General features: G+C 46.3%; 1 protein-coding gene across 1 annotated transcript in view; it reads right to left on the reverse strand.

The window, feature by feature from the left end:
* PPIF (peptidylprolyl isomerase F) overlaps positions 1–25,481 on the reverse strand; it is a 58,304-nt gene that overhangs the window by 17,857 nt on the left and 14,966 nt on the right. Inside the window, exons 2-3 of the mRNA XM_086922433.1 lie at positions 18,072–18,102; positions 11,304–11,392 (exon numbers count right to left, since the gene is read on the reverse strand). Coding sequence (XP_086778559.1) covers positions 11,304–11,392; positions 18,072–18,102 — 120 coding nt within the window. The remainder of the gene's footprint in view (positions 1–11,303; positions 11,393–18,071; positions 18,103–25,481) is intronic.

Raw genomic sequence — 25,481 nt, forward strand, 5'->3', positions numbered from 1 at the left:
TACATCACAATCCAATCAGTTTATTAACAATAATTCATTACCTTCTCCTAATTAATTTCCTGTTCATTTACCGGCTTTTTCTTCCACGTAAAGCCTTGATTTTTTTAGCATCCATTTCGTGGGATGCTCGGTTTAAAACAGTCATCATTTTGGTTGCCAGTGTGCCATCTTTTTTATACCCCCAGTATTTATCTTTGCTGGTGCAGTGCCTCCAACTCCACTTTCACCTAAACTGGAAGCAATGCCACATGTGGATTCAAGAATTCGGTATAAAGTCCCAGATGAAGCCTCTGGCGCTTAATACCGTGCTCCTGATTACATCTGTGAAACGGGTCGCAAGCACATATGTGGTGGCTTTCAGAAACAAACACAATACTTCAGATAAGGGCAAGCAGTGAGGCAAAGAGTGGTAGACATGGGAGCAATTTAGCAATCATGAAATGGTGCTAAAAGAAGATGCTTTGCGTTTTCAGGGCTGCTAGCAGCAGCAATAGCCCCTTTTTGTGCTACTTGTGCACCTTCCCTCTGTGCATTGCTGATGCCGGGAAGACCATTAAGACGACTTTGAACCCATGTGGCGGTCACTCGGGAACCATGGAGAAGACACGTAGACACACACTTCCCTCCTCAATGAAGCAGGTGTTTATTCTGAAATCCTTGGCAAGACAAAAACAAGACTGAGGTGAAGAGGCAAACTTCACAAAACACTGTGTTACTTTTTATAGACATATGTTCTATTACTGCACAGAACAACCTGTGCTGCAGAATTGTTATTAGGAACGTTCATACCCCTAGAATATTTTTTATCTACGGCTCATAAACCATATATTATAAATCAACAAAACTCGAGACTGGTGCACACTATTTGGTAACACAGATCTGATGCCACTGAGCTTCATGTTGTGATGTCATCGTGCCTGCCTTTGTCAAGGAATTCCAAAGAAATACTACTGAGCCCCGATGGGTCAGAAAATTCTGCTAGTGTCACTGACCTACTTTGTGACATCTGCGCTGAGCTGTCAAAGAATTCTGCTATGATGTCACAGAGCCCAGTGTTGTGGTGTTTGAACCCTACATCACTTAATCCTGCTAGGGCACCACAGAGTCCTCAACTGTGACATCACTCAGCTATTTTGTCCTGTAAAGAAGCTCAATCTTGAGACGTTACCCAGTCCTGTTGAGTCACTGACTACCTCTACAGCCACTGAATTCTGCTGTGATGTCACAGATTCCTGCCAGGTCACTGAATCCTAATGAGATGTAACTGAGATGTAGGTTTTAATACCACTGACATGTTCAGTGTGGTGTGACCAAGCCCCGTTGTTCAGCTGAACCCTGCTGTGACATCACAGAGGCCTGTATTGCGGTGTCATTAAGACTATACAGTGGTGTCAGTACACCCTACTGTGTCACTGAATTGTACGTGGATGTCACAAAGCAGAATACATTAAGGCCCTATGCTGTACGTTGTGCGGTCACTGTGCCTTATGTTGTCATTTGACTGTCCCCCACCCCTACATTATGAGGTCTTTGAGCCCCATCGTGTCACTGAGGACCACACAGACATCTTTGATATCTATGAGCCGTCCCAGGTCACTTAGTTCTGGCATGATATCAAGAGGCTTGAGGCAAGAGGCTCCGAATCATGACGTCCCTGAGTTCCGTGGCACTGAAGTGGCATGAGATGGCATGGGCCGCGTACCTCCATTTGGGGTGGCCTGAAAACTAGAGTCCATAAAGGAGTTGCAGCAAGCATTTGCTTGGACCTCTCAGAGGTATTAAACATTGGACACCATCAAATGTTAGTGGGCAGATTAAAGGACACGGGTGTCAAAGGAAGTGTGGTGGACTGGATCAACCCCTCCCTTAAAGGCATGTCAAGCATCATCCCTACCTTGGGCCCTTCTCCGAACCATACGGCATCGAGAGTAGCTCCACAAAGGGCAATGATTTTATTCCTATTCACTCCCAGCAAGCCTTTAGGATACGGATGTCACCCTGGGAAACTAGAAGGGCCACATACTCCTGACCAGGACCTGAAAGTCACAGTGTTCCAGAACATCACATCCAAGATGGCGGACCAGGCTACGCCTGGAAAGGAGGATGCGGTCCCTCCTCCAATAATGTTGTCGTCACAGGGAGCGTGCACAAGGGATGCGACAATGCTCCAGGCGGCTGGGCCTGTCCAGAGCGCACATGCATGGTCTACATGTAAATACACTGGTGCGTCATGAAACTGCATACACCAAAGTAACTGAAATAAAAGCCTGGTCCTCAATTATTCACAAGCAAAGGGCGGCAGCTCCGAGAAGGAAGGGCAGAAAAGAGGGAAAGCGTGAGCTAAAGGGGGCAAGGGTAGTGCATACATGTGACCAGATGGGGGAGAAGGGGGGGGGGGGGAAATGTAAAGTGGCGGTAGTACCACGGGAACCCCTGCTCATAACATGAGCCAGTGGTGAAGAAAGGCAGAAGCCCTGGTCCGGGGGCGGCCAGCTCTGCAGGAATGTTTTTCGATGCAATTCTGCATTCCACAGCCGAAGGCTGCGTGCTCAAAGATGACACAAACTATCGCCAGAGAGAACAACAAGGACAAGCAGATCTCAACCAAACACGGCCTGTTATAAGAAGCATGAGACATACAAACGGAACTGGTCAAAAAATGATATCGGCTTGAAGGAAAAAAGCGTGGTGTTGGAAAGGGGTCAGTGTTTGTTGCAACTTGAGTGCAGTGGCAAAGCTGAATACGGAGGGCGTGAGAGTGTATACAGAAACTAAATTTAACCTGCTACATAGAAACAAAGTAAAGAAACCTGGGAAATGGAAGAGTGGAGGCAAAGCGAGGGGGCAAGGACGGAGAAGGGAGGGAGAGTAGTGAAGAGCAGAGGGAATTGGTAGCCGTGCTGTAGACACCCAGACCTAACAAGAGCGGCCGGGAAACTGAAAGTACGGCCGGCCACCGGCCAGCCATGAATAATTAGGGGAGGAGAAGCCGCAGAGCACACGCTGGGAGAAGCCCTTTGATGTGGTGACGGCCATTAAAAAAATGCAATTAGGAGGGAGGTTGATGCGCATGCTTGTTTGGTCACGTGAACTCAAAGAAAACCGCACGAAAAAACCCTTGGTTTCACGAGTATTTTGAGCACTTGAATTCTCGCCATTTCCCATTCCTTCGGAATGGAAAAGGCGAGACCTAAAAACCTGAAAGGATGGAGAAATGAGTGTGGAAGGCAGAGTTGCCTTGCCTCCAGAGGCACACGAATATCTGCACAAACAGCACCTCTGACCGATCCTGGAAAGGTCTACACTCCATTGCACAGGCATATGGAGTGACCAGGAGCACCCAGAGCCTTTCCAAAAGATAAATAAAGTCTCTGTTCAAAGCTATACGGACTCTGAAGCTGCACCCTCAGGGGATAATGCCCTTCGAGAAACTGAGACTGGGATGGGACCTTTAAGCAATCATCATCAACTTTTAACTATCCTAATGAGAGGAGGGGGGGGGGAATTCGCGCGCATCCAAGATGGGCGCGTGAGCTGAGAGCTCACGAAACCCTCGCCGCCTCCTACATCTATCCTGCCACGGATCCTGTTTTTAACAACGGGTTATTGTAGCTGTAACTCTCCTGATCCACATGGCATTTTTCAAAATTTGGCTCGGACACCGGACACCTGAAATACTCCGTCCTGAAGCCTGAAGGCCTACACCGTGAGAAAACCAGGGACTCGAGCATCCGCAATACCCCGTGGGTAGTTGAACAACAACGGCGGAAAAAAGGAGATCGCTACCCCTGGTCTAATTTCTGTTTCGATTTGCCTGCTCACGTCCGCTGAAAGACGGTTGTCCTTTGATCTTGCCGGTTCATGAGCCAACTTGCTCAATTGCTCCTCGCCGGCGCCCTGCATTTTGATTTTTTGCTGTTTCTCTCCGTGGGGAGCCATTCACACCAGGTCCCAAAAGCCCGTTCGGGGCGCACAGCTCAACATGGCAGGCAAACTTGACAGCGACAAACCGACGACCAAGAACACGTCTCGGGGTGGCATCACTCAATCCACCATTATGGATCGATTTACGCGCCCCAAGGGTTCTCCCAGCGGAACTCGCAAGACTCCGGAGGACCTCGGAGGTGGCCCCCCAGAAACGGAAGAGTTGACGCTGCGAGATGTAATGGGCGGCATAGCGAGCATGAAGTCATCCATGGGCCAACAGTATGAAACCTTGGCTGCCAAGATCGACACAGTGGCTGTTGATGTCAGTTTGCTTAGAGCGGACTTGGCCAAAACCAACGAGAGAGTCAAGTCGCTGGATATCAAAACTGCCAGTCTCACCACCGACGTGTCTGACCTCCAGACCGAGGTCCGGACCTTACGAACCTCGAGTGAACAGTTTGCCCGCCGGCTCGAAGATTTTGAAAGCCGCGCAAGGCGCAACAACGTTCGCATCGTCGGAGTTCCGGAGACTTCAGCTGATCAATCGACGGATCTCCTTGTGGAAGATCGGATTCTAAACCATCTCGCTCCTAAGGGCCTTAGTAACTTTTTTGCGGTGAAGCGTGCCCATAGAGTTCCGGGTGGAAGACGCAAGCAGGGTGCCACACCTAGGCCCATAATTGCTAGGATCTTCAACTTCAGGGACAGGGACGCCATCTTACAGGCCTCGAGGACCAACGGGCCCACTAAATTTGATAATGCATCCATCAGCTTTTACCCCGACTTTACCCAATAGGTGCAGAAACAGAGACTAGGATTTACCGGGGTGAAGCGTAGACTGAGAGACCTGGGCCTGAAGTATGCCATGCTCTTTCCGGCCCGACTACGGATTGAACAGAATGAACGTGTGCTATTTTTTGATATGCCGGAGGTGGTTAGTGACTGGTTGGACACTTTGTCATCGCAACGGGACAGTACGGAGCAATCCAGAGGCGCGGAGGGAGGCCAGAAGGACCAGGAGGAGTGAGGAGACCGGCGTGAGCAACTACCATACCGCGTTGCGGTGGTTCGTCTTATCTTTGGGTCAATTACACTTTCACGATGTAAACCCTGAGGCGGCGGGGGGATGGGACTTTTCCTCCTCCTGGGGGTGTTCCTTTTTCTTCTTGTAGATTAGTTTTCTAGGGTAGGGCGACAGGCACACTGCAAATTGGGGTGGTTTTCTGTACTATCGCAGGGGTGCAGGGAGGTGGGATGTGTGTGTGGGGCTTTTTGGGGGAGGGGGGGTTTCCTTCTTCTGTTTGAATCGTTTTAGAGGCTACGCATTGTTGTACATCTTGATCTGTGTTTCCTTCTCGGGGGTTTGGGGGACCCCGCCAGTGTTTATAGGATGGGGGATAGGGGGTTGAGAGTTTTGAGTTGGAATGTTAATGGCTTGGGGACAGGATAAAGTGGGGGATAGTACTTAAATACTTGAAACGCCACTCCCCTGATATTGTATTATTGCAAGAAACACACTTGGTGGGGAACACGTTTCACGCTATGAATCGGAGGGGCTATCGGTTGGTTGCACATTCGGGGTTCACCTCTGGATCCAGAGGGACTGGTGTTCTGGTTCGAAATTCCCTCCCCTTGAAAGTTGAGGATACTGTCCTGGATGATAGGGGACGGTATGCGGCCATTATTGGTAGGTGGGAGGGGAAGGCGATCTCCATCCTCTCAGTATACGTTCCCCCGGGTTTACAAACCACCACTTTTGCCAACCTGGGAAAACTGGTGTTGGAGCTCCCCGAGGGGGATCTTGGTGGTGGGAGGAGATTTTTAACTCAGTTGTTAGTGGCATGGAAGATCGTAACCCTCCCAGAGCTCTCACGCGATCGCAGTCCTATCTGGGTGGCTTCTTGGACACATTTGGTCTGGTCGATTGCTGGCGGATGTTTCACCCTGGGCAAGCTCAATACACCTTCCACTCTGGGGCACATGGGAGCCTTGCCAGGCTTGATTACATCCTCATGCCTGCGGCACAGGCCGTATCGGTTACAGAGGTCCGACATTTGGCCAGAGGCATCTCGGATCACTCCCCGCTATGGCTACTTATAGATCTCCATCTGGGAGCCGGGGGTCGGATCGCCCCGATCAATCCTTGGCATCTCCGTCTCCCGGAAACCAGGGCTGGTGTGGTTAAGGCTATCGACAATTACTTTGCCGAAAATGTGGGATCGGTGTCCTCGTCTGTGTCCTTGTGGGAGGCTTTCAAAACTGTTATTCGGGCCAGACACTGTCGCTGATTGCCGGTTCTAGGAAACGCCATAATGAGGAGGTTGTGCAACTCTAATCTGAAATCACTGCTTTAGAGGCCGATCTTGAATCCGGGATCACGCAAGATAAGGTGCATGTTTTGAATTTGCAACAGTCTGACTATAAAGCCTTGGTGACGAATGCTGCTAAAGCCATGAGTCGTGAGCAACAGGGTCGTTTGTATGATGTGGGCGACAAGGCAGGGAAATTGATTGCATGGTTGGACAAGAGAGAAAGACTGAATCGAGTGGTGCCGGTTATTGAACGTGTGGATGGTGTGCGTGTGGTAGATCCACTGGAGATCGAGGATGAGTTCGCCTGTCATTTCCGAACGGTGTATGCGCCAGTCTCCGATAGGCCGGAGGACTCCTCGCATCTTTTGCTCAGAGATATCGCATTGCCTAGCTTGTCTGACTCTGATAGAGAGCTTATGGAGGCGGAATTTTCCATCGATGAAGTAGCGCTCGCTATTCGCTCCATTCGCTCGGGGAAAGCTACAGGCCCGAATGGTATACCCATTGAGTTGTACAAGTTGTGTCCGAACTTTATGGCGCCTTATATTTGTTCGATGTTCTTGGAGTCCAGGGAGAGTGGCTCGCTTCCCCGAGATCAGAGATTGGAGTCTATCGTCATAATTCATAAAGAGGGGAAGCCCCGTGAGTGGTGTACCTCTTATAGACCCATCTCGCTTCTTAATGCCGAACCTAAGATCCTGGCGAAATTGATAGCGAATCGATGGATTAAAGTGATTGGGGACCTGATACATCCAGATCAATCTGGCTTTATTCCACCCAGCCAACAATGCGTTGAACCTACGCCGTCTGCACGGCGTTCTTGCGAGGGCGGAGACGTTGCGTGAGCCGGCCATTTTGGTTTCTCTAGACGCCACTATGGCCTTTGATACAGTGGAATGGCCATACTTGTGGGCGGCCCTTGCGAAGTTTGGCTTCGGGCCGGTGTTCATTAGCTGGGTCAGGCTACTCTACGGGGAGCCTCTGGCTCAGGTTGTCGTTAATGGTAGGGTCTCGGCTCCCTTTGTTCTTGGGAGAGGCACGCGACAAGGGTGCCCCCTGTCTCCGCTGCTTTTTGCTTTGGAACCTCTGGCCGCATGGTTGCGGTGGGAACCATCACTTAAGGGTATCAGGTGGGCCCCCCGACTTTGAAGACCGCATATTATTATATACGGACGACATTCTCCTTTATTTTAATTCCCCTCAGAAATCACTGGGGATGCCATTTGATGTCCTCAGCTCTTTTAGTAAGAACTCGGGTCTGGTGATCAACTGGAGTAAATCCAGTGTCTACTCGCTCACTGATGATACACCTCTTGTGCCGCGTAATTGCCAGATACAGATCTTGCACTCCGGCTTCAAGTATTTGGGTATATATATCTCGCGAGACCCTGTCATTAGGTACCAGCGTAATTTGCTCCCCCGCTTCTCCGGTTGAAAGCCAATGTGAAAGCTTGGTGTAGGCTGCCGCTGTGTCTTGTGGGCAGGGCAGCGCTCTTCAAAATGATGTCCCTGCCTAGATTTTTGTATGCACTCCAAAACACTCTTGACCTTGTGCCCTCCAGCTATTTCCATGAGATCGAATGCCTTCAGAGGAAGTTACTGTGGATCGGACGACCCCGAATCGCCCTGGCTCGGCTCACACTGCCTTGGTACGATGGAGGTATAGCGCTGCCTGACATCAGGCGTTACCATTGGGCCTCCCAATTAAGCGCGGTCAATCACGCACTGTTTGGCTCGGTGTCCAACCCGGCCTTCACCATGGATAAATGGTTGCTCCCAGGTGGGAACTTCTACAGGGCACTCTATTCCAGGCGGTCGGATAGGACGTTAACGGGACCCACCAAGGTGGCGGTGCGGATCGGATATAGTGCGAACGCAGCTATGGGCTGGTCAGACTCGAGCGGCTCCACTATATGTCTGAGAGGTTAGGCAATTTATGGACCACCAAAGGCTTTGAGAAATGGGACCTCATCGGTATTAGCAAGGTGGGGGACCTTTGGATTAAGGATAGGGTAAAGACCTTTGATGAGTTGAAAATTGAATATGCACTCAGCGATAGGGAATACTCCGGTACTTACAGGTCCGGCACGCTATTGGTTCGGTCTTCCCGACCGGCACCCTCACCCCTGGAAGACAGAGTGCTTGACGGTCACGTCCCGGATAGTACCATCTCTCTCATATATAAGAAACTGATAAACGACCGGACAGACCTTCTACAACTGCGGGAGGCCTGGACCAGCGATGGACTGAAATTAGATGATGAGGATTGGCAGGCGGCGATATCCTCTCCGTAGGAGGTGGCAATCCCGGCCCGTCTGCGAATGGTGCAACTAAAAATTCTACACCGCGTGTATGTGATAGGCCCCCGATTGTTACATATGGGATGCTCTGTGGATGGACTGTGTAAGCGTGGGTGTGGAATGATGGGTGCCTTCCTCCATATTCTGTGGGAATGCCCCGAGGGAGTATCCTTTTGGAGCCGTGTGCATGACGTCATGAAAGAGGTAACGGGAGTTTCGATTTTGCCTGAGGCCTGTAGGTGTCTGCTGAATGTGTGGGAATCCAACGACTACAATGTGGCTCAGACACAATGGGCCACTTTAGGGAATATGGTCGCCAAAAGTGACATTGCACAACTGTGGGGATCCCCGAGGGCACCCAGTCTGTCCGCCTGGTCAAAGAACATGGATTGGTGCATGTTTCGAGAAAAAACTGTGTACGTCGCACGAGGTAGACCCAAAAAGTGGGGGAGGATATGGAACCAGTGGAATCAGTATCGGAGAGATCTGTACTCCCCCCCCCTTTGTGAATCCACCGGAGGTGCTGCATTCCCCTTAGCCAGATATTCCTTCTCGTCTAGATTTTCGTTAGTGCACTGATTGCTTGCTCATTCCCCCTTCTCCCCCCCCCTTCTTTATAGCTTTCAAGCTTCATCTACTGATACACAAGATCCTTTTAGATGCGGTGCTCCCCCTCCTGGAGGGATCACTCGTGTGTATAATTCCTGTTTTGCCTCGCAGTTAATTGCATTTTTCTTTCCTTTTTACTTTGTTTCCTTTTATAAAACATAAAAAGCAAAAACCTTCTTTCTCCTGTGACCAAAATGCATAGATGTGACATGTTTGCTCAATCGCCGCAGGACCCTCGGGTTGCCGGCTGAAGCGCTGTGTAACTGAATTATCCTATGCACTTGTCAATATTGGTGACAGCCGGCCCTGGCGGTTGTACGCTTGCTACTGTATAATCATAACTGTCAATAAAGGTTTTTTTTTTAAAAACAAACAAAAAAAACTATCCTAATGAGGGCACAAAGCAACAGGAACGGAGTGAAATGATGGAGGTGTTAGTTGGGGTGGGCTCTAGGTCTCTACACTGCGATGGTAATTGCATTTATATAGGGCTTACTACCCCTTGAGAGGCATTGAAGCGATTTACGCTGGGCAGCAGACTGCTCCAGAACCCAAGGGTACTGGTTATTTTCAGTTCTTAGTTTTACATGCTCAGTAAACCACCCTTTGCATGTACTTGTTTCTTTGTGATTGATTACATTAACAGGAGTTAGGTGGGATCCGTGGTATGTCAGTTCGTGCAGATGGTCATAAGATTAGTAGAGGAGTTTGAGAATTTCAGCTATTTTTAGTGTGCAGGGGTATGATGCTGAAAGAAGAAGAGGTTGTGATCTTTGATATGAGTTGTGGGCAGTTTTCAGAGATATAATCATAGAGATTAAGCCAAACATGCAGGTGACTAAAAAGTTGGCAATGTTTCTGAGTAGAATAGGAACCAAGTACAAACGCAGTTGGAATGTAAACAAGCATTGGCAATATATCAGTTTAGCCTATGTCATGAATGAGCTGTTGTCGTCAATCAATGCCCAGAAGGAAAGAGCTCGCCGACAGATAACACAGGAGTATAGATTATCTGGCGCAGTGGCCAGAGCTGCTAATTTGAGAGCTGGGGATCCCAGTTAGAGTCTCGGTGGATCCACACAACATCCTGTGATTCTATGCAAATCACTTAATCGTTCCGGGTGATAAATTGTTATAGAAATATCATGCAATAGTAAACGGCAAAACTTTATAAAAATATTGTTCCACCAAAGCGGATGTTAACAGTATTTCGGCAGCGCGAAACGGATAAGAGAAGTAGACAAGGAACAAGCATTGGTAAATGCAGGAAGATATGCTACGACCAATAGAAATGGAGGAATGGCAAGTGGCATGCACGGGAACCAATGAGAAGCCAGGAAAGAGAGGAGGCAGGATGCAAGTCCCTTTTAAGTTTTGATTAACAATAGACTTCGAGCACAGCGCAAACACTCTACAGGCAAAACCTAAAAAGAGTCTGCTTCTGCTCTCATCATTTTAATTGTGGCAAAGCAATATTGGAGTCCTTGAAATATATGTACCAGATTGAATTTTCCAAGTGACAGAAGTGAGGGACAACTGTATTTAGTCAAACATTTGTCCTCTGCAAATGAAGTAATTCTATTGTTTCTTATAAAGAAAAGCGCTACTGAAGAGAGGTGCAGGTGCTGTCCATTTTGCAGGACAATCTCACAGAGAAACACTGCAACTCTCCAACTTAAAGAATGACACCCCTGACAAGGCATGTCGCACTGTCCAAATAAAAAAAATATAATCACCCTGCTTAGAAGTGCTGGTACGGTCATTCACAGGTAAAGCAACATCTCTGAAATTGGTCGACAACACAGCATGTGCTAGTTACAAAGGCTGCGACGACATAGTGGGTTTTGGAAATGCAGCCTTTACCATGATCCACTAACTCCACCTTATACCCTTGCCCACATCATGTGCTGTTCCTATGGTGATTCTTTCCAGTTTCAGTACAGTACCCCGTAAAGCAGAGGCGAATAATTACGTTAAATAACGCGCATCGATGCACCAATGTTATCGCCTGTGCTCTAAACCGAAAGTAAAGCACCAAAAGAAACAGAATATAGGAAAAATAAATTGACTGGTAGTACAGTTAGCATAATGGGCTCTGACACCCAATAAGCAATGAGCATAATAATCAGAGTCCCAGCAGCCAGCACATGCTCACCTGACACATGAACTGAGGGATAACTCGGTGGAACGTGGACCCTTTGTAGCCAAAGCCTTTCTCGCCCGTGCAAAGTGCCCTAAAGTTCTCTAAAATGAAAAAATAAAGGGATTAATGAGTCTGGAAAGAACACTTATCAAGCATTGCAGAAAATCTAAAGCACGCGCATCAAATTGTAGGAACACCCAAAAAGCATCTCAAGAAAACCTGGGCAGAACTGAAGCACGCTGGTGCACGACTTTACGGTTCAATATAAGCAATCTGTCATATCTTAGCAACAGCAAACATGAGAATCTATAGCAATTCACTTTACAGTGTGTGCCATCAAAAATTAACACTACAGCGAAAAGTGGTCTCCATAATTATTGATTTAATAGCCTCGTGGTTGGCACTGGAGGTCACCACATCATTGCAGGGGGCCGCTTGCTAAAAGAAAAACCTTGGACAGCATCCCAGAGCAAAATAGACATGCACTAAGCACTGTGGCTCTCCCTTACCACAGTTGCCCCCACCTTGTTGGTGTTTGATAAAAAGAATACATCTTAAATATACATTTGAGTCCTGTTCAAAATAGAGGATACACGAATATAAAACACAGTTTGCGTGAGATTTCAGCCTGACAGATCAAAGAATGTGGATAACAGCACTCATTCCACACCTAGGGTGTCAAATTTAATCAGGACTACCGGAGAAGAAGCAGTATATGACCATTTCTCCAGGTTTTAGAGAAGGGTGCATGCTTATCCCAATCTCACTAATCCTTAGTAGACAGGTTTCCAGTTCTAGCCGGCTTTACTTTCCACTTTTTCATCTCCTTCCCAGTCTTGGCCCATCCCACTGCCTTTTTAGGTCTCGCTTTTTGAAGGCATATTGAGGACAATACCAATACTTGGTGTGCTGTTAGTCAGCCCACTGCTTATTGGTTGGCTCGGTCATTCATTTGCTTGCATCTAATTCTAGGATTTTTCTGCTCTACTTAGGCTTGCCCCTATCCTGGAGCATAGCCTCGTTACCATCATTTTAATTGGAGGACTTGTACTGCTCACATTCAGGGAATTACTTTTTTCTTTTGCCTTTAAACAACCCATGAGAGTGCATCTGTTTTCTAACTTTCACCCTCATGTGCTGCTCCCACCCCCCCTTAAACCCCCGCCCTCTGTGGGTTGCTCCACTCCAATTATCCCTGTCCAGCTTTTTTTTTTATTCTACTTTCAATTCATCACCTCCCTCCCATTGTTATGCTCCATTCCCAGCTGATTTTTCCACCCATCTGCTTCTCCATTGCTCCCTCACCCATCATTTTGTTTTTTAAATACAGGACGTTTCTATCTTAAATTACACAAATATTTTTTTTACCACTTTAAGATGGTAGTCCTGCTTCTAATGGTATATAAAAACAAAGAATGACTGCCATGCACTATGCATGTGCACGAGTCAAGGGGACCGCTGTAGAATCATGATAGTTTTCATCAGGCTTTTTTACTGTTGAAGTTCGGCATTAGGAGACAAGTATTTTTTGTTTTTTTGCCAATGTGGAACAGAATCATTAAAAAGCATGGCCAAAGCAAATAGGTGTGCATCGGCAAGGAGAAATGGCAAGACCAAGTGACTGTCCATGCAGGTTATATCTTCCTTCCATTTCAAATTGTTTTTTCCACTCTGTAACAGCAGTTCCTACCTCAAGTTCTGTAGCAGATCTCAGCTGCTCGCATTTGGTACAGGTGTCATGTGGTGGTTTTCCGCCGTCCCGGACGCCACAGGATGCATGCAGGCATCGGGAGACTCACTTCCGGCCGGAAGTGGTGTCCCGGTCTAGTCCTCCACATTCACGTCATCAACAGGCACTTCCGGGGGAACACGCTAAAAATGCGTGAAGCCCGCCGGATTAGTGCTTCTGATACTTCCCTGTAGCTGCGCTTCCGCCTAACAGACGCCGGAGGGGATTTTGAAGACACGGTAACGCTGCCTTTCCAAAAGCGTTACGAGACTGCTTGCCGTTCTAACTATCGGAAGTCAGCCGCGCAGGAGCGCTGCTGATAACTCTACGACGTAGCAGCTGCGAAGGCTAGCAGCTGCTTTCCTGCCTTTTTTGCTTTGGTTCGCAGTGGCGCAGGAGCGCTACTGCCTGTTTGTAATTTGAAGCGCAGGTGCGCTTAACCTTTTCTACACCCTGGTTCCTCAGTTGTTTGGCCCGTAGCGCAGGAGCGCTTTCTTTTTTCATTGAAATTACTCTGCTTTGGTGGTGGCGCAGAGACGCTACTGCTTGGTTCCTACACGCATATAGCGTAGGAGCAACGTACAATTGGGCTGCGCTATAGCGCTTACCCTGGAGTTCTGGTTCATGACTTCTTAGTGCAGAAGCGCCCTTCTTTGAGTTCTTTTTGGTTCTTTGGTGGTCCTGGCGTTTTCCTTGTCACGGATGGAAGGCTCCTGGACGACATTTCACAGACCTCTTCCTTGGGTCAACCTGCACAACAACCAGGGGTGAGTGTCAGAGACAGGGACTCCTGTCTGCATGTGTCTTGTGGGGTGTATTTCAGCACAAACGTAGTCTCAAGTCCTAATCAGACATTCTTGTTCCCTCAGCTGTACCAAGACCCATCTTTACGTCTCTACCACCAAAGCCACTCCCTGTTTCCTTTGGCCCCCTTCCCTGGATCCATCTCATCCTTGTCGGGTATCACTTCCCGCGGGGGTTTGTTGGGGCCAGGGGCGGTGGTTAGTGTCGTCTCTGCGGGATTGCTTCACAAGCCCAGGTGAGTCTTGTGGGGTACCTGACACAGGCGTGCATTACATCCTTTAACGCCCCTCCCTTACATTACTTACTTTGCTCCCTGTTCATTACTTCTGGCCTTTTCCTGCGAGTCGTGAGGATGTCTACAGAGCTCCCTCCCCAATTCAAAATCTAGCTCTGGCTAACCAACCCCATGTCCTCCCACTGGCTCTACTGCAAACTTTACGCCTCTGACGATATTGTGCTAAATCCACCAAAGGGTGCCTATGATGTAAAAAAAATAATAAACTACAAATACGTGAACCAGTTTCCTATCATCTGCCGAGTGCAAAATCTTCAACCAGCCTGCTATTATTAAACACTATGACCTTTTCAAAGAATTACTTCCCTCGAAGCCTGGCTCTTATCAAACGACCTTGTGGAAAGTCTAAGTGCCCATCCACTTTAGTTTGAATTCCTCGACTGGATGCCAACAGAAGTGTGCCAGCCAGCTGCAACCACTTTCCTTGCCTGCAGGAGTATGCAACATCAATCTAAGCCAACTCCAGCCTGCATACATGCCACCAGGCTCACACATGTGGCCCAAGACCTTTCTGCGGACTCTAGCTCTTTCTAAACTTTGCACTCCTTACTGCTCCACTGAGGTGCACCAAAAAAGACTGCTTATCATGAAGACTAGAGTCATGGGATGGTACTAGCTCATCCAGTCTTGTAGCCTGGCCTGCTTGGCCATTCTGCTGGCAGGGGCATCTGACACCGATCTTTAGCTGCTGACTGAAGAATGCCCTCGCCAGTCCTTCAGTGCCTGGGCTGAAATAAGGACACACTCCTTGCATCAACATGGTTCTCATTACAAGTATTGCGAATAGGAGAGATACTAACACGACCTGAAAAACGACATTGCCTCAAAGTGACATACTTGCTGGATGTGGTAAATACCTCCTATTCAGAGTTTACCCTTGAACTGAGTTAACGTGCAGAATCGGTATTTAACCACCGCGAATTCCGCACGTATTGCCTTCGTTTTCTTAGCCCGGGTAGAATGTTAATTACGCTGATGTAATCAGCGCCATTTTTAGAATTTCATGTTAGGCTGGTTATGCAAAATTCCTGAAATTACACCACATTGTGTAATTACGCCACGTAATTAGGGCACAGTTCGCTGCAAAATTGTAGAGTTGAAACACGGGAACAACCAGACCATGAGCAGCTGATGTCTGCTACTGTTTTTTGGTGCAAGATGCGTCTTCGAATCAAAAATGAGGGAAAAGTTGTAGTCCTTGCTAAATCAAGGATTTACAGGTTTGCCTAATTATGTGTAACTGGCGAAATTTCACATAATATTTAAAAAACAAATACTAAATTACACACACCCCAACTTCTTTCAAGGTCTTTTTTCTCAAATTCTTGGTGGTCTGACCTGCCGGACTATATCGGTGGAAAACCACAAGGCTGTGACATTTATCACAGAACTCCTATTTCCAATTCCTATGCAAACTCCAGATGCTCAGAGCTTGTAAACTAGTCCTGCACTTGCAACGAGGGATTAAGACAGCATGCCTACCCCAGAGTTCTCCATTGCCATTATACGGAGTTAAATGCAGGATCATAGGAGAGGACCGCTCTGTACGTTGACTCGGGTCAGATCATGCCCTCCACTTCTTATCACAGTTGCCCTCTTTCCTTGGGCGATGGAGACCCAGGGTTAGTGGTCGCCAGATGCAGAGCTACAACTCTACTACCGAAGTCAAATAAACGTTTTCAACACGATATGCTAACTGCAATGTGCACAAACTAGTAACCTGTATGTGTTCTGGTGCAGCTTTATTAGAGGACATAACATTTTTGCTACTGGACTCCGGTTGGAAATGGAGGAGTGATTCCTTTACTATGCATGGGTGTGCTTGAAATGTCCATGTTCCTGTCACTAGCCCAGTCAGTCAGTATACATGTATATAAAGGTGAGGGATGAGGTGAAGGAAACAAGGAGCTCATGAAATAACTAGAGGATCACCTCGCCCCAGGATTGTCTTTCAAAATCCCTTATCTGGTATTGGTTACACCATTCACTATGCACCTATGCACCTCGGTAGAAATCGATACCCAACCAGGTATGAAACTCACTGTAAATATACTCAGAATTTGGCAGAAATTGACATTGCCCAGAAAATGGCAGTTCACTCAGATGGAGCTACAATGGGTTGGGGGAGGGGGGCATAACTGTTACCCAAGGCAAAGGATTTATTTTCACCCAAAAGTGTATGAGAAAAGTTTCAGTTCTTCTGCTCTTTCCAAATGTCACTAGTAGAACGTTGTTGGCCCTTTTGAAAGCAGGACACCGTGAGGTTTGTTGGCCAGCCAATGTTTAGGGACATAAACGTCCAAAGTTAAGGTGAAAATAATCACTCTTGAAACTAATCGTAATCAGACTCAATAAGTGCACGATTACAGATGGAAAGCAGGCATTTTAGACGCATTATATTTATCACAGTTTAAAAAAGAAAACTATACAGTAACAATCCGGTAACATACACTGTCACAGGAAAACAATTTAATAGTACCAGCAATCCAGACATTTTCTTTATTTACAATGTTAAAAATGAACCCCGCTAATTTCACTACTATGGAAAAACAGAGTGGATTTGGGTTGGTGTGTATACACACACACACACACTGAAAAGCTAGTAGTATCTATTTTTTCCTAGTTAAACTGGTGAAAATCCAGCTAACTGGCTTAATCAGATAAAGTCAATGGCAGAAAGAAATCTAGAGGACACATCTTAAAGTCCCCATCAGAGATCACGCTCAAACAGCTTCCATCTAACACACTGCCTCTTCAGTTACCAAACAATCCTGTTCAAACCGGTTTATATACAAATCTGACCGTTTACAAAGTGTGTCACATCTCAACCTAAAATGAATTTCGAGTCAGTGCAGTATATTGTGCAATGAAATACTTTCATACATTGTGAAAAGATGAACCCTCACGGCCGAAAACTGCGATGTAAAAGTCCTTTAAACTATCTTCAGTGCACATCTAAATTACTGTCCCATGGATATCACTAGAAAAAAATAGAATATCGTCTAAACTTTGTCTCTGCTTTAACTGCAGAATTAAACAGTTATGGGGGATATATACCCATTTCTGAAATCTCCATACAAAATTGCATTGGGTTCCAGAATCAGATAGCTTAAGTGTAAAGGAGGCTTCCAGGATCACCAGGAACGAACAGATGATCACAGATGAGGAGGTTACACGGTACAAGAAAGTGTCCCGGCCATACAACGTCTCCTGCTCCTTTCAAGAAAGCGCATACTCTAGCTACAGCTATAGCTATAGCTTACCACGCTAAATACCAGCCCTAAGAAATCACAACTGCTTGACCCTATGTAACAAAATACCACTTTGATTACACCATAACACACTAGGACTGTACATGGTGCATGACTTTCTAGCAGTTATGTTTCAGTCCGCCTGATGACCACACATTTAAAACAAGACCTGAAACAGTCCATGTTGAAGGAATTTGGACTCCACTGACAGTCTTTTCCTTTCCCTTCAGTGAATTGTTTCTCTTACAACTTATGTGCATTATTTCCATGTGTTTTTCTTTGGATTTTAACACAAATCACTTGTGTTCCGAGTCGTATTGTTTAATGCGTTTGTTTACATGTTGAATAATCTCTTACTACATTAACCTGAACTCAAAATAAAAAAAAAGTGGTGCATAACAATTCTAATCCTGCCCTGGAGCACCCTTCAATCACGTTTATATTCATGGTGGTTTCACACTTGGATAAACATGAGAAATTTGTTTCAATGACTGAATCAAAACCTTTGTTTTAGAGTATTGGGTGCCTCTCCTATTATTGCACACAGACGGTTTGAGATTTAAGGTGTAGTATCGAATGAAGACATGAAAATGACATTGATAAAAGTTACATGAAGCAGAAAGAGGCAACAGACGAATCAATCTTTCAATTTCGGCATCTACTCTGTGTAAAACTCTACAAATATAATGACCACCTCTTACCTGCCGTCTTGGGAACCACATCGGATTTCAGCTGAAAAAGTTAAAAAAAAAAAAAATCTGAATGAGTCTTTTTTTAAACTACTACTGATTCATGAAATCCAAATCGACAGTACCTATACCTCAAACATCTTAAATGAGGGATTCCTTTCAATGATATTCAACCAGCGGGAGGAGGCAGTCTTGTGTATAAATGTTTGGCCAGTTACTTTGAATACGCACCCCGTAGACCTTAAAACATGCTTAAATAAATTGAGAAACCAGACAAGTTTGGACCGGTCAAGGCTGTAGTTTTAATTATTAACCATTAAATAATATAACATTTATAGAGTGCACACCAGAAACTCAATTGTCTTTAGCAGCAGGAAGGGGATATATACCACCCTTCTTGAAATTTAGCTACACAAGGAGAACCATATCTGGGGCACCCTGTTTCGCTCACGTCCGCTAACACCCCCTTCCCGGCACCTTGGTCTCCTATGCTTATGCTGTTATGTAACCTCAGTCCTACCCCACATTCACTGTTCCACCGGTACCCATACTCCAGTACAACGTTACTAGAGCAGCATTCTCCTCCTAACACTCAGCACAAACTGCCCAGTAAGCGCAAGTTCTACCCAACCACTGTGTTTGGAATGACTAATTCTGGCCCCCAATCCAAACCTACCCCGCACTCCGCTGCAAGCTTGCCCCAAGACCGACACGTCCATGCTGACATGTAACAATTGTGATTTTTAGGTTATGATGATTGTCATGCTTTATTAAAACGGAAAAACACCTCAATAAAAAGAGTTGAAAAAAAAATACCAGGACCCAATTCTTGGCATATTTTATTACTTCACAGTTTAAGCTATTTTTGAGGCGCTTACATATGAACCTTCCCCTTTGGGGTTGTCCACTCCTTCCCTGTTGACTTCTCGCATATATGAAGAAGGATAATCACCACCACAGCTTTGAATTACATGCGCTGAATCCGGCTGAATTTGCCTGTGCAGTGCGACACTTGCCTCTAAAGGACTCCTGGGCTCCAAAGGTTCATGAATTCATGAGATTGCTTAAATTTAATCTGGCGATGGTATACCTTGAAGTTTGAGACTGTTGAATTGGCCTACATTTTTATTTGTACTAACAGCAAAGTAAATATTTTTCCAATCCTGTATGGTGAGCAGGTGGTTCAAAAAAAGATCTGTTTTTCCCCCCACAAAAGTTCTGAATAAAGTTATAATGATATTTAAAAATGTAAAAAGATTGATGAAGAGAATGCAGAACAATGTCATACATTTACCCCAGTACAGAGATCTGGGCTTAAATCCATTCTTTTTTGCTCCCCATGCCATTCCAGTTTGAACACAGCCATATGCAAATTAGTCTTGACCCTGTGCCCCATGGGAACAGTCCAGCCCGAACTGCCAAGCCAGGCCCTCCTTGGACTGGAAACAAGCATCCTAGGACCGGTTTCGGGCTTTCACCCCTCATCAGCAAAGATAGCTGGATTCCAGTGGCATGGAGAGCACAGGTCTCAAGTCTGAGCATACCCGTCCCACCCGGGGTGACAAATGCAAAAAGAAAAGTTGATGGACAGAATGCAGAACAAGATCATACATTCACCCCCATACATTTGGGCCTAAATCCATCATTTTTTTGCTCACCATGCCATTCCAGGTTGAACCCAGCCATATGCAAATCACGCTTGAACCTGCGCCCAATGGGAACAGTCAAGCCCAAATAGCAAGGACACAGCAATCCCAAGCAGGTTTCTTTTGGCGAATAGTGGTAATACCCTCCTGAACCCCACAGTTTCAGTCCATACCTTGATCCTATTTGACCCATCAAGCAGTATTACCCTTCCATGTACTTCTCAGGCCAAGATTTGGCCTCTGGAATGGCTATTTTCTAGATGGACCCTTCACTGTACTCTGCTTAGGGGAAAATCTGAATACGTTATCTGCAATTCTGTGGTGCTCAGCTGGCACTTATGGATTCATGGTGCTAAGGTAGCCAAGGCATGCCAATGGAGTTTGCGTCTCTGGATTGCCGTAATCACTGTAGCAAAGTATCATTTTGCCTGGTGTGTACAAAATGGAAAATGTTGTCCAATAAATTCCTTAAGGATCATGTCAAATGGAAGAACTTCTAGTTTGGAGTTTTGAAGGAAACGTTTGAGGGAGAGTGAGAAGAACGTTCTTGCTGACTATCACGACGGTGAGGGGTTGTCATGGTCTGTTTGTTTTGTGAGGTGCATTCAGGTTAGCATCTCCTGGTCACTTAAATGGCTTTGGTACTGTGTTGCGCCCAAGGGGATGTGGGAGCACAGTACAATGTGTTAGTATGAAGGTCTGCAGGTGAGAGGAGCATTCTACCAATGGCGAACAGCGAGGTCAATTAATGATGTGGTGTACAGAATATTTTACAGTGTACATGGTTTGGAATGAAGGATTAGCTGGTTGCTTATTGTACGATTAGAGGGGTGAGAAGTGTTGTTAGGGTGGAATTTATTTTCTTACTAAATCTGTTGCCCTGTTTTGCATGTGGGAGGACCAGTGGGCTGTCTCATGTATTGGGTTTTTACTGTGGCAGATAGTATTTTCAGGCAATGCATATTCCTGTTGTGGTAGTATCACTTTGGCAAGTATGAGTCAGGCTTTCCACACGAGGACGTGCACAGGACTGTAAAGTGTTTTGTTATTGTAGGCACAGGTATGTGAGGTAACACGGTTATACTGTTGTGGTGGCATCACTGTGCAAACTAGAATACTTTGTTGTGCACAAGAACTTTAAAGTGGGCTACATAATGCGTTCCAACATTGCGTGCATGAGTGAGCGAGGAGCATTTTGTATTGTTGGGGTGGGGGTCATCTGGTTGTAATTTGTGTGAATACAGTGCCGCATTAAGGCGTTAAGAAACATGTGCTTAGTTAGTTTGGTGCCTCTGTATTAGGAGGCAGGAGAGGTGCTTTTTGAAAGACATTGATTTATTACATTGATGGCTCTAGTGCGATATGAAGCTGCAGCGTCTAATGTGTGTTTGTGTGTGGGTCTTTTACCAAGCATCTTTATGTGTGTTATGTTCGAGGACAGCACCAAGTTCCCAAGATGCTGCTCGAGTAAATTCCAGGCGGGGGAGAGTCGGATTTAGAATCGTACTTGGACTATATTCTGCTGTATTTAACGAAAATCGAGGCAGCTTTGGCTCAACTAGCCAGGCATCTGTCGGGGGATGTCCACACACCCATATGGCAAAGATCCACCTGCACCAAATTTCTTCACTAGAAGGCTTTCATAAATGACTGAACATATGAATGTGAATTCAGAAACTATTTTTGACTGAGACCATTAATAAGCCAGTTTCCAGCTGACCAAGACTGGAAGGTCAAAAAGACCTAAAGCGACTATCTAGTCTTTAATCTAGCGTACTAACAAAATCCGAACATCTATCTCACCGTTGGACTGCCAACGCTCTCACCAGTTCATTACACGGTTCTGGGCTTTTGACAGCTGGCTTTAGATTTCCATTCCTCCAACCTGGTCGTCATTACCCAATTTCAGAAACCTGTGCTTTACTCCAACTTTTCCTCCAATAAGAGGGGTAGGTAGCAGTATTCAAGAAAAAGATAGGCATCAGCCTTGATACGGACACAGTAATCCTGGTGTAATAGTAAAAGCCATGCTAGAGCTAAACAGGGATGACAGTCTAACAGTGGCCAGAAACAAGCATTGATCTGGCAATGCTACAATATTATCCACCGAGTTCCACCCTTTGCATTTTGAACAAAGCATCATAGCGATAATATGGAATAGGATAATGTAGGAGAGTTGATTTTAATTACATAGCTTAATTAAAAAAAAAAAAACGAACGACAAAAATAAAAAACGGTTGCAAGGTGGGTTCTTCTAGGCATGACATGCCAATGTGTACATGTTTTTTTCAATACTTACGGGTACAATGCAGTGGCAGGTAAATGCACAGTGAATAAACTCTCTGATCACTCCGTCCTCCTCCTGGGACCAACTGGCATGGTTCCCACAGCCCAATTTCAGAAGCGATTACACCTGAGCTAGCGCAGAATGCTGGTGAACTGGAATGATAGTCCACAACAGGCTCGTGGGTTGGGCTGGAGGTTGTTTGGGGTGCTATAAATATGGGTGAACAGCAGTGGTTTTGAAGAGTTATAAACATAGAGTGGTTTGCTCAACAAGATGGGACGCGCCCTGCGTGGATTGGCTCTAATGTGCAACTGCAAGTTTGAATCCAGAATGGGTCTATCAAACTTCGGAGGTCAATAAAATTAACCACCACTGAAGAGTAAAACACATTTAAAGGCTAACACAGAGACACACACTCTACCATGTCACGCCACTCTAGATGGGAGAAGGTTGTGGTGCACAGCCAGCTGCTTCAGTCCATAACCAGCATTAAGACGGTTTTTAACTATGCAAAAACCGATTTCAAACACAGGCAGAAACCATTCCCTCTGTATACACTTGTATTACTCCCTTTCATGCAATGAGAAGAAAAATCTCACGAGCCTTCGTTATAGCGCGGGGATGCCCTCGGGTCACCAGGCGCTCTATAAATCTCAAAATAAATAAATAAAATGCAGGGTTATGCAGCAGTGAATGAGGGTCCCAGAGCGGTTTAATAAAGCAATAAGCAAATTTCTTGCCTGGTAAACTTTAAAGAATTTTCAAAATTACAAACTTATTTGAAACCGAGGCATAGAAAAGTGAAAAAAATCCTGTGCTAGTGGATATGCTGACACAAATGTGACGTTTATGAAAAATGCCTAGCGATCAGACAGTATGTGTCACATCCCTCGAAACCACAAAGCACACGGGTATGATATTTTATAGCTTCTTTATTCTTGCTTCTCCGTGTCTAGCTGGTCCCCTGCACATCTGCTTCCTATCCCTTCTGTCCTGGGATGCCAGTCTCCACACCCTCCTGACCGGATGTGGTGTCCGGTTCCCACAACCCTTTTTGTCCGTTTGCAGGGTCCTAGTGCCCTTCCCCAGGTCACTACATCTCCCCCTTTCGTCACAACAAATGATGTACCAAACAAACCCAGAGATGTAACTAGGTGCATATCTGTCTGGGCACATGCCGGTGTTATTCTGACCATTACATCCCCTCTATTAGTCTTTTGGGCTGTCGACAGACTCTTCTGGGGCCGGCCCCCATCTGTTGTTCTCCTGCTGGTCCCCCACTCTTGTGTGTTTCCAATCAGTCACTCTCCGACCCTTTTTGTTCTGCTGTTTCCTCACCATGGTATTCTTCATACCTCTCCTTCATTTCTTTGAAGTGTGAGCTGTTCCATGTTATCCTCTGATGTTCTGACTCTGCCGTGATCATTGGGCCTTTTACTTTCGTTACTGTCAAATTGGTAGGGTTGCTGTTGCTGATGTTGATGTTGATGACACCTGTCATACTATAGGAAATCGCGAGTACTCATCCACGACTACGAACAGATAAGTGCCGGTGTCTAGCGGCCCGAAGAAATCAGCTGCTAATGTTGTCCACACCGCTCGGCAGTTAGGACATCTGCAATGGTTCATGCCTGGCTGGTGACCCGGTCACTTAGCAGAGGTGGCAAGTTGCAATGGTGCTTTCCACCATGCGGTCCAGGCCAGGGAACCATACTTTTTCCCATAGATGTTTCTTCCTTGCTACTATGCTTCAGTGTGATTCATGAGCCAACCTGACCAGGTGCCGCCTGAGTGAACTTGGTATCACTATTCTTGTCCCTCGTATCAGTATTCCTTTATCCGTTCAGACAGTTCTTCATGTATCTTTTTTAGAGCCAATACTTCTTCCTTGTATACTCTTTAGCCCCACGTGCAGTTATTGTTGACGTGTCTCCATCTCTGCCTCCTCATTGTCTCCACGGCCAGTGGCATCTTCCTTGGTTTCCTTTGCCATCTGTCAGTATTATTGGTGATGGGGTGTCTGCTTCAGTATGAAATGTAGGTATTCTTCCGCCATTGATGTGGTCTCTTGCGCCTGAGGCAACGGGTGTCTCGATATGTAGTCAGCGGGGTTGTGCTCTTTCCCTGGCTTGAGTACAATCGTGAAGTCATAGTCCATCAGCCTTATGCCCCAGCGCTCAATCCGTGGTGGCATTTTGGCTGCCGGGCTGCCATAGAGAGTTACCAGGGCCTTGTGGTCAGTTATGATGGTGAATGCTTTCCCGTAGATGAACATGTGATAGTGTTCACACACCCATACCACTGCCAGGCTTTGTTTCTGGTTGCCAGTATGCCTTCTCAATATCTGTTAAACTTTTACTTGCATATGCGACAACTCTCCTTGGTGAGTCTCTTCCTGGCAGGTGTTGCGCTAGTATTGCCCCTAACCCTACTAGACTGGCGTCTACTGACAGTTCAGTGCACAGCTGTGGGTCAAAGTAAGCGAGATGTTCCACCGTCATCACTGCTCTTCCGATTCCTCGAATGACTCGCTGCATTCCTGAGACCAGATGAATTTCTGTCGTTGTTTGGTCAGCTCTCTTAGCGGTGTACTTACCTTGGCGAAATCCTGTATATATCGAGGACAGTAGCTGGCAGGACCTAGAAATGATCTCACTTCTGCAACATCCGGAGGTTTTGCGCTCTTCAGCGTTTCTACTTTGCTGGGGTCTGGCCGCATACCTTTCTTGGAGAAAATGTGTCCGAAAAACACCAATTCCTTTTCCCCAGCTCGCATTTGTCTCCATTCAATGTTAGACCTGCTTGCTCCAGCAGGGAGCACACTTGACACAGAGCGGTGTCATGTTCTTTATCTGTTTGTCCCAACACCAAAATGTCATCGCTGTAGTTTAGGCTGTTCTGTACCGGCCTTATCACCTGCCTTATTGTCTCCTGGAATATCTCCGAAGCTGATGATATTCCGAAACTCAACCGCTTGTATCTGAACAGACCCAGATGTGTGGAGAATGTTGTGATGTACCGGGACTGGTGATCTAGTTCCAATTGATGGTACCCTTTGCACAGAGCCAGATTTGAAAAATCGGCAGGCCCCAGTGAGACAGCTGATCATGTAATTTAGGTGTGGCCCTGGGTGACGTTCCCTTGCGATTGCAGTGTTTGGGATTTTCATATCCACACAGATGTGGATCTTTGAGGTGGTCTTCTTCGGAACTGCCACAATCGGAGACACCCAAGGCGTTGGCCCTTCAGCAGGTTCAATGATGTCTTGTGCGAGTAAGTTTGTTATATCTTCTTCCACCTGTTGTTGTAGGTGGATCAGCACTAGTCTATGATGTTGGGCCACTGGCTTAATTGATTCATCTATGTGTAGAGTTATCTGTTTTCCTTTTAGCCTCCCGAGACCCTTTATTATGGCTGGGTATTCTTGTAGAATGTTCTCAGTTTGACATGTGGTACGTCATTGCTAGTAGCCCCATCACCTATGCCGTC

Source organism: Lissotriton vulgaris, chromosome 5 (assembly GCF_964263255.1).
Source record: "Lissotriton vulgaris chromosome 5, aLisVul1.2, whole genome shotgun sequence".
NCBI lineage: Eukaryota > Metazoa > Chordata > Amphibia > Caudata > Salamandridae > Lissotriton > Lissotriton vulgaris.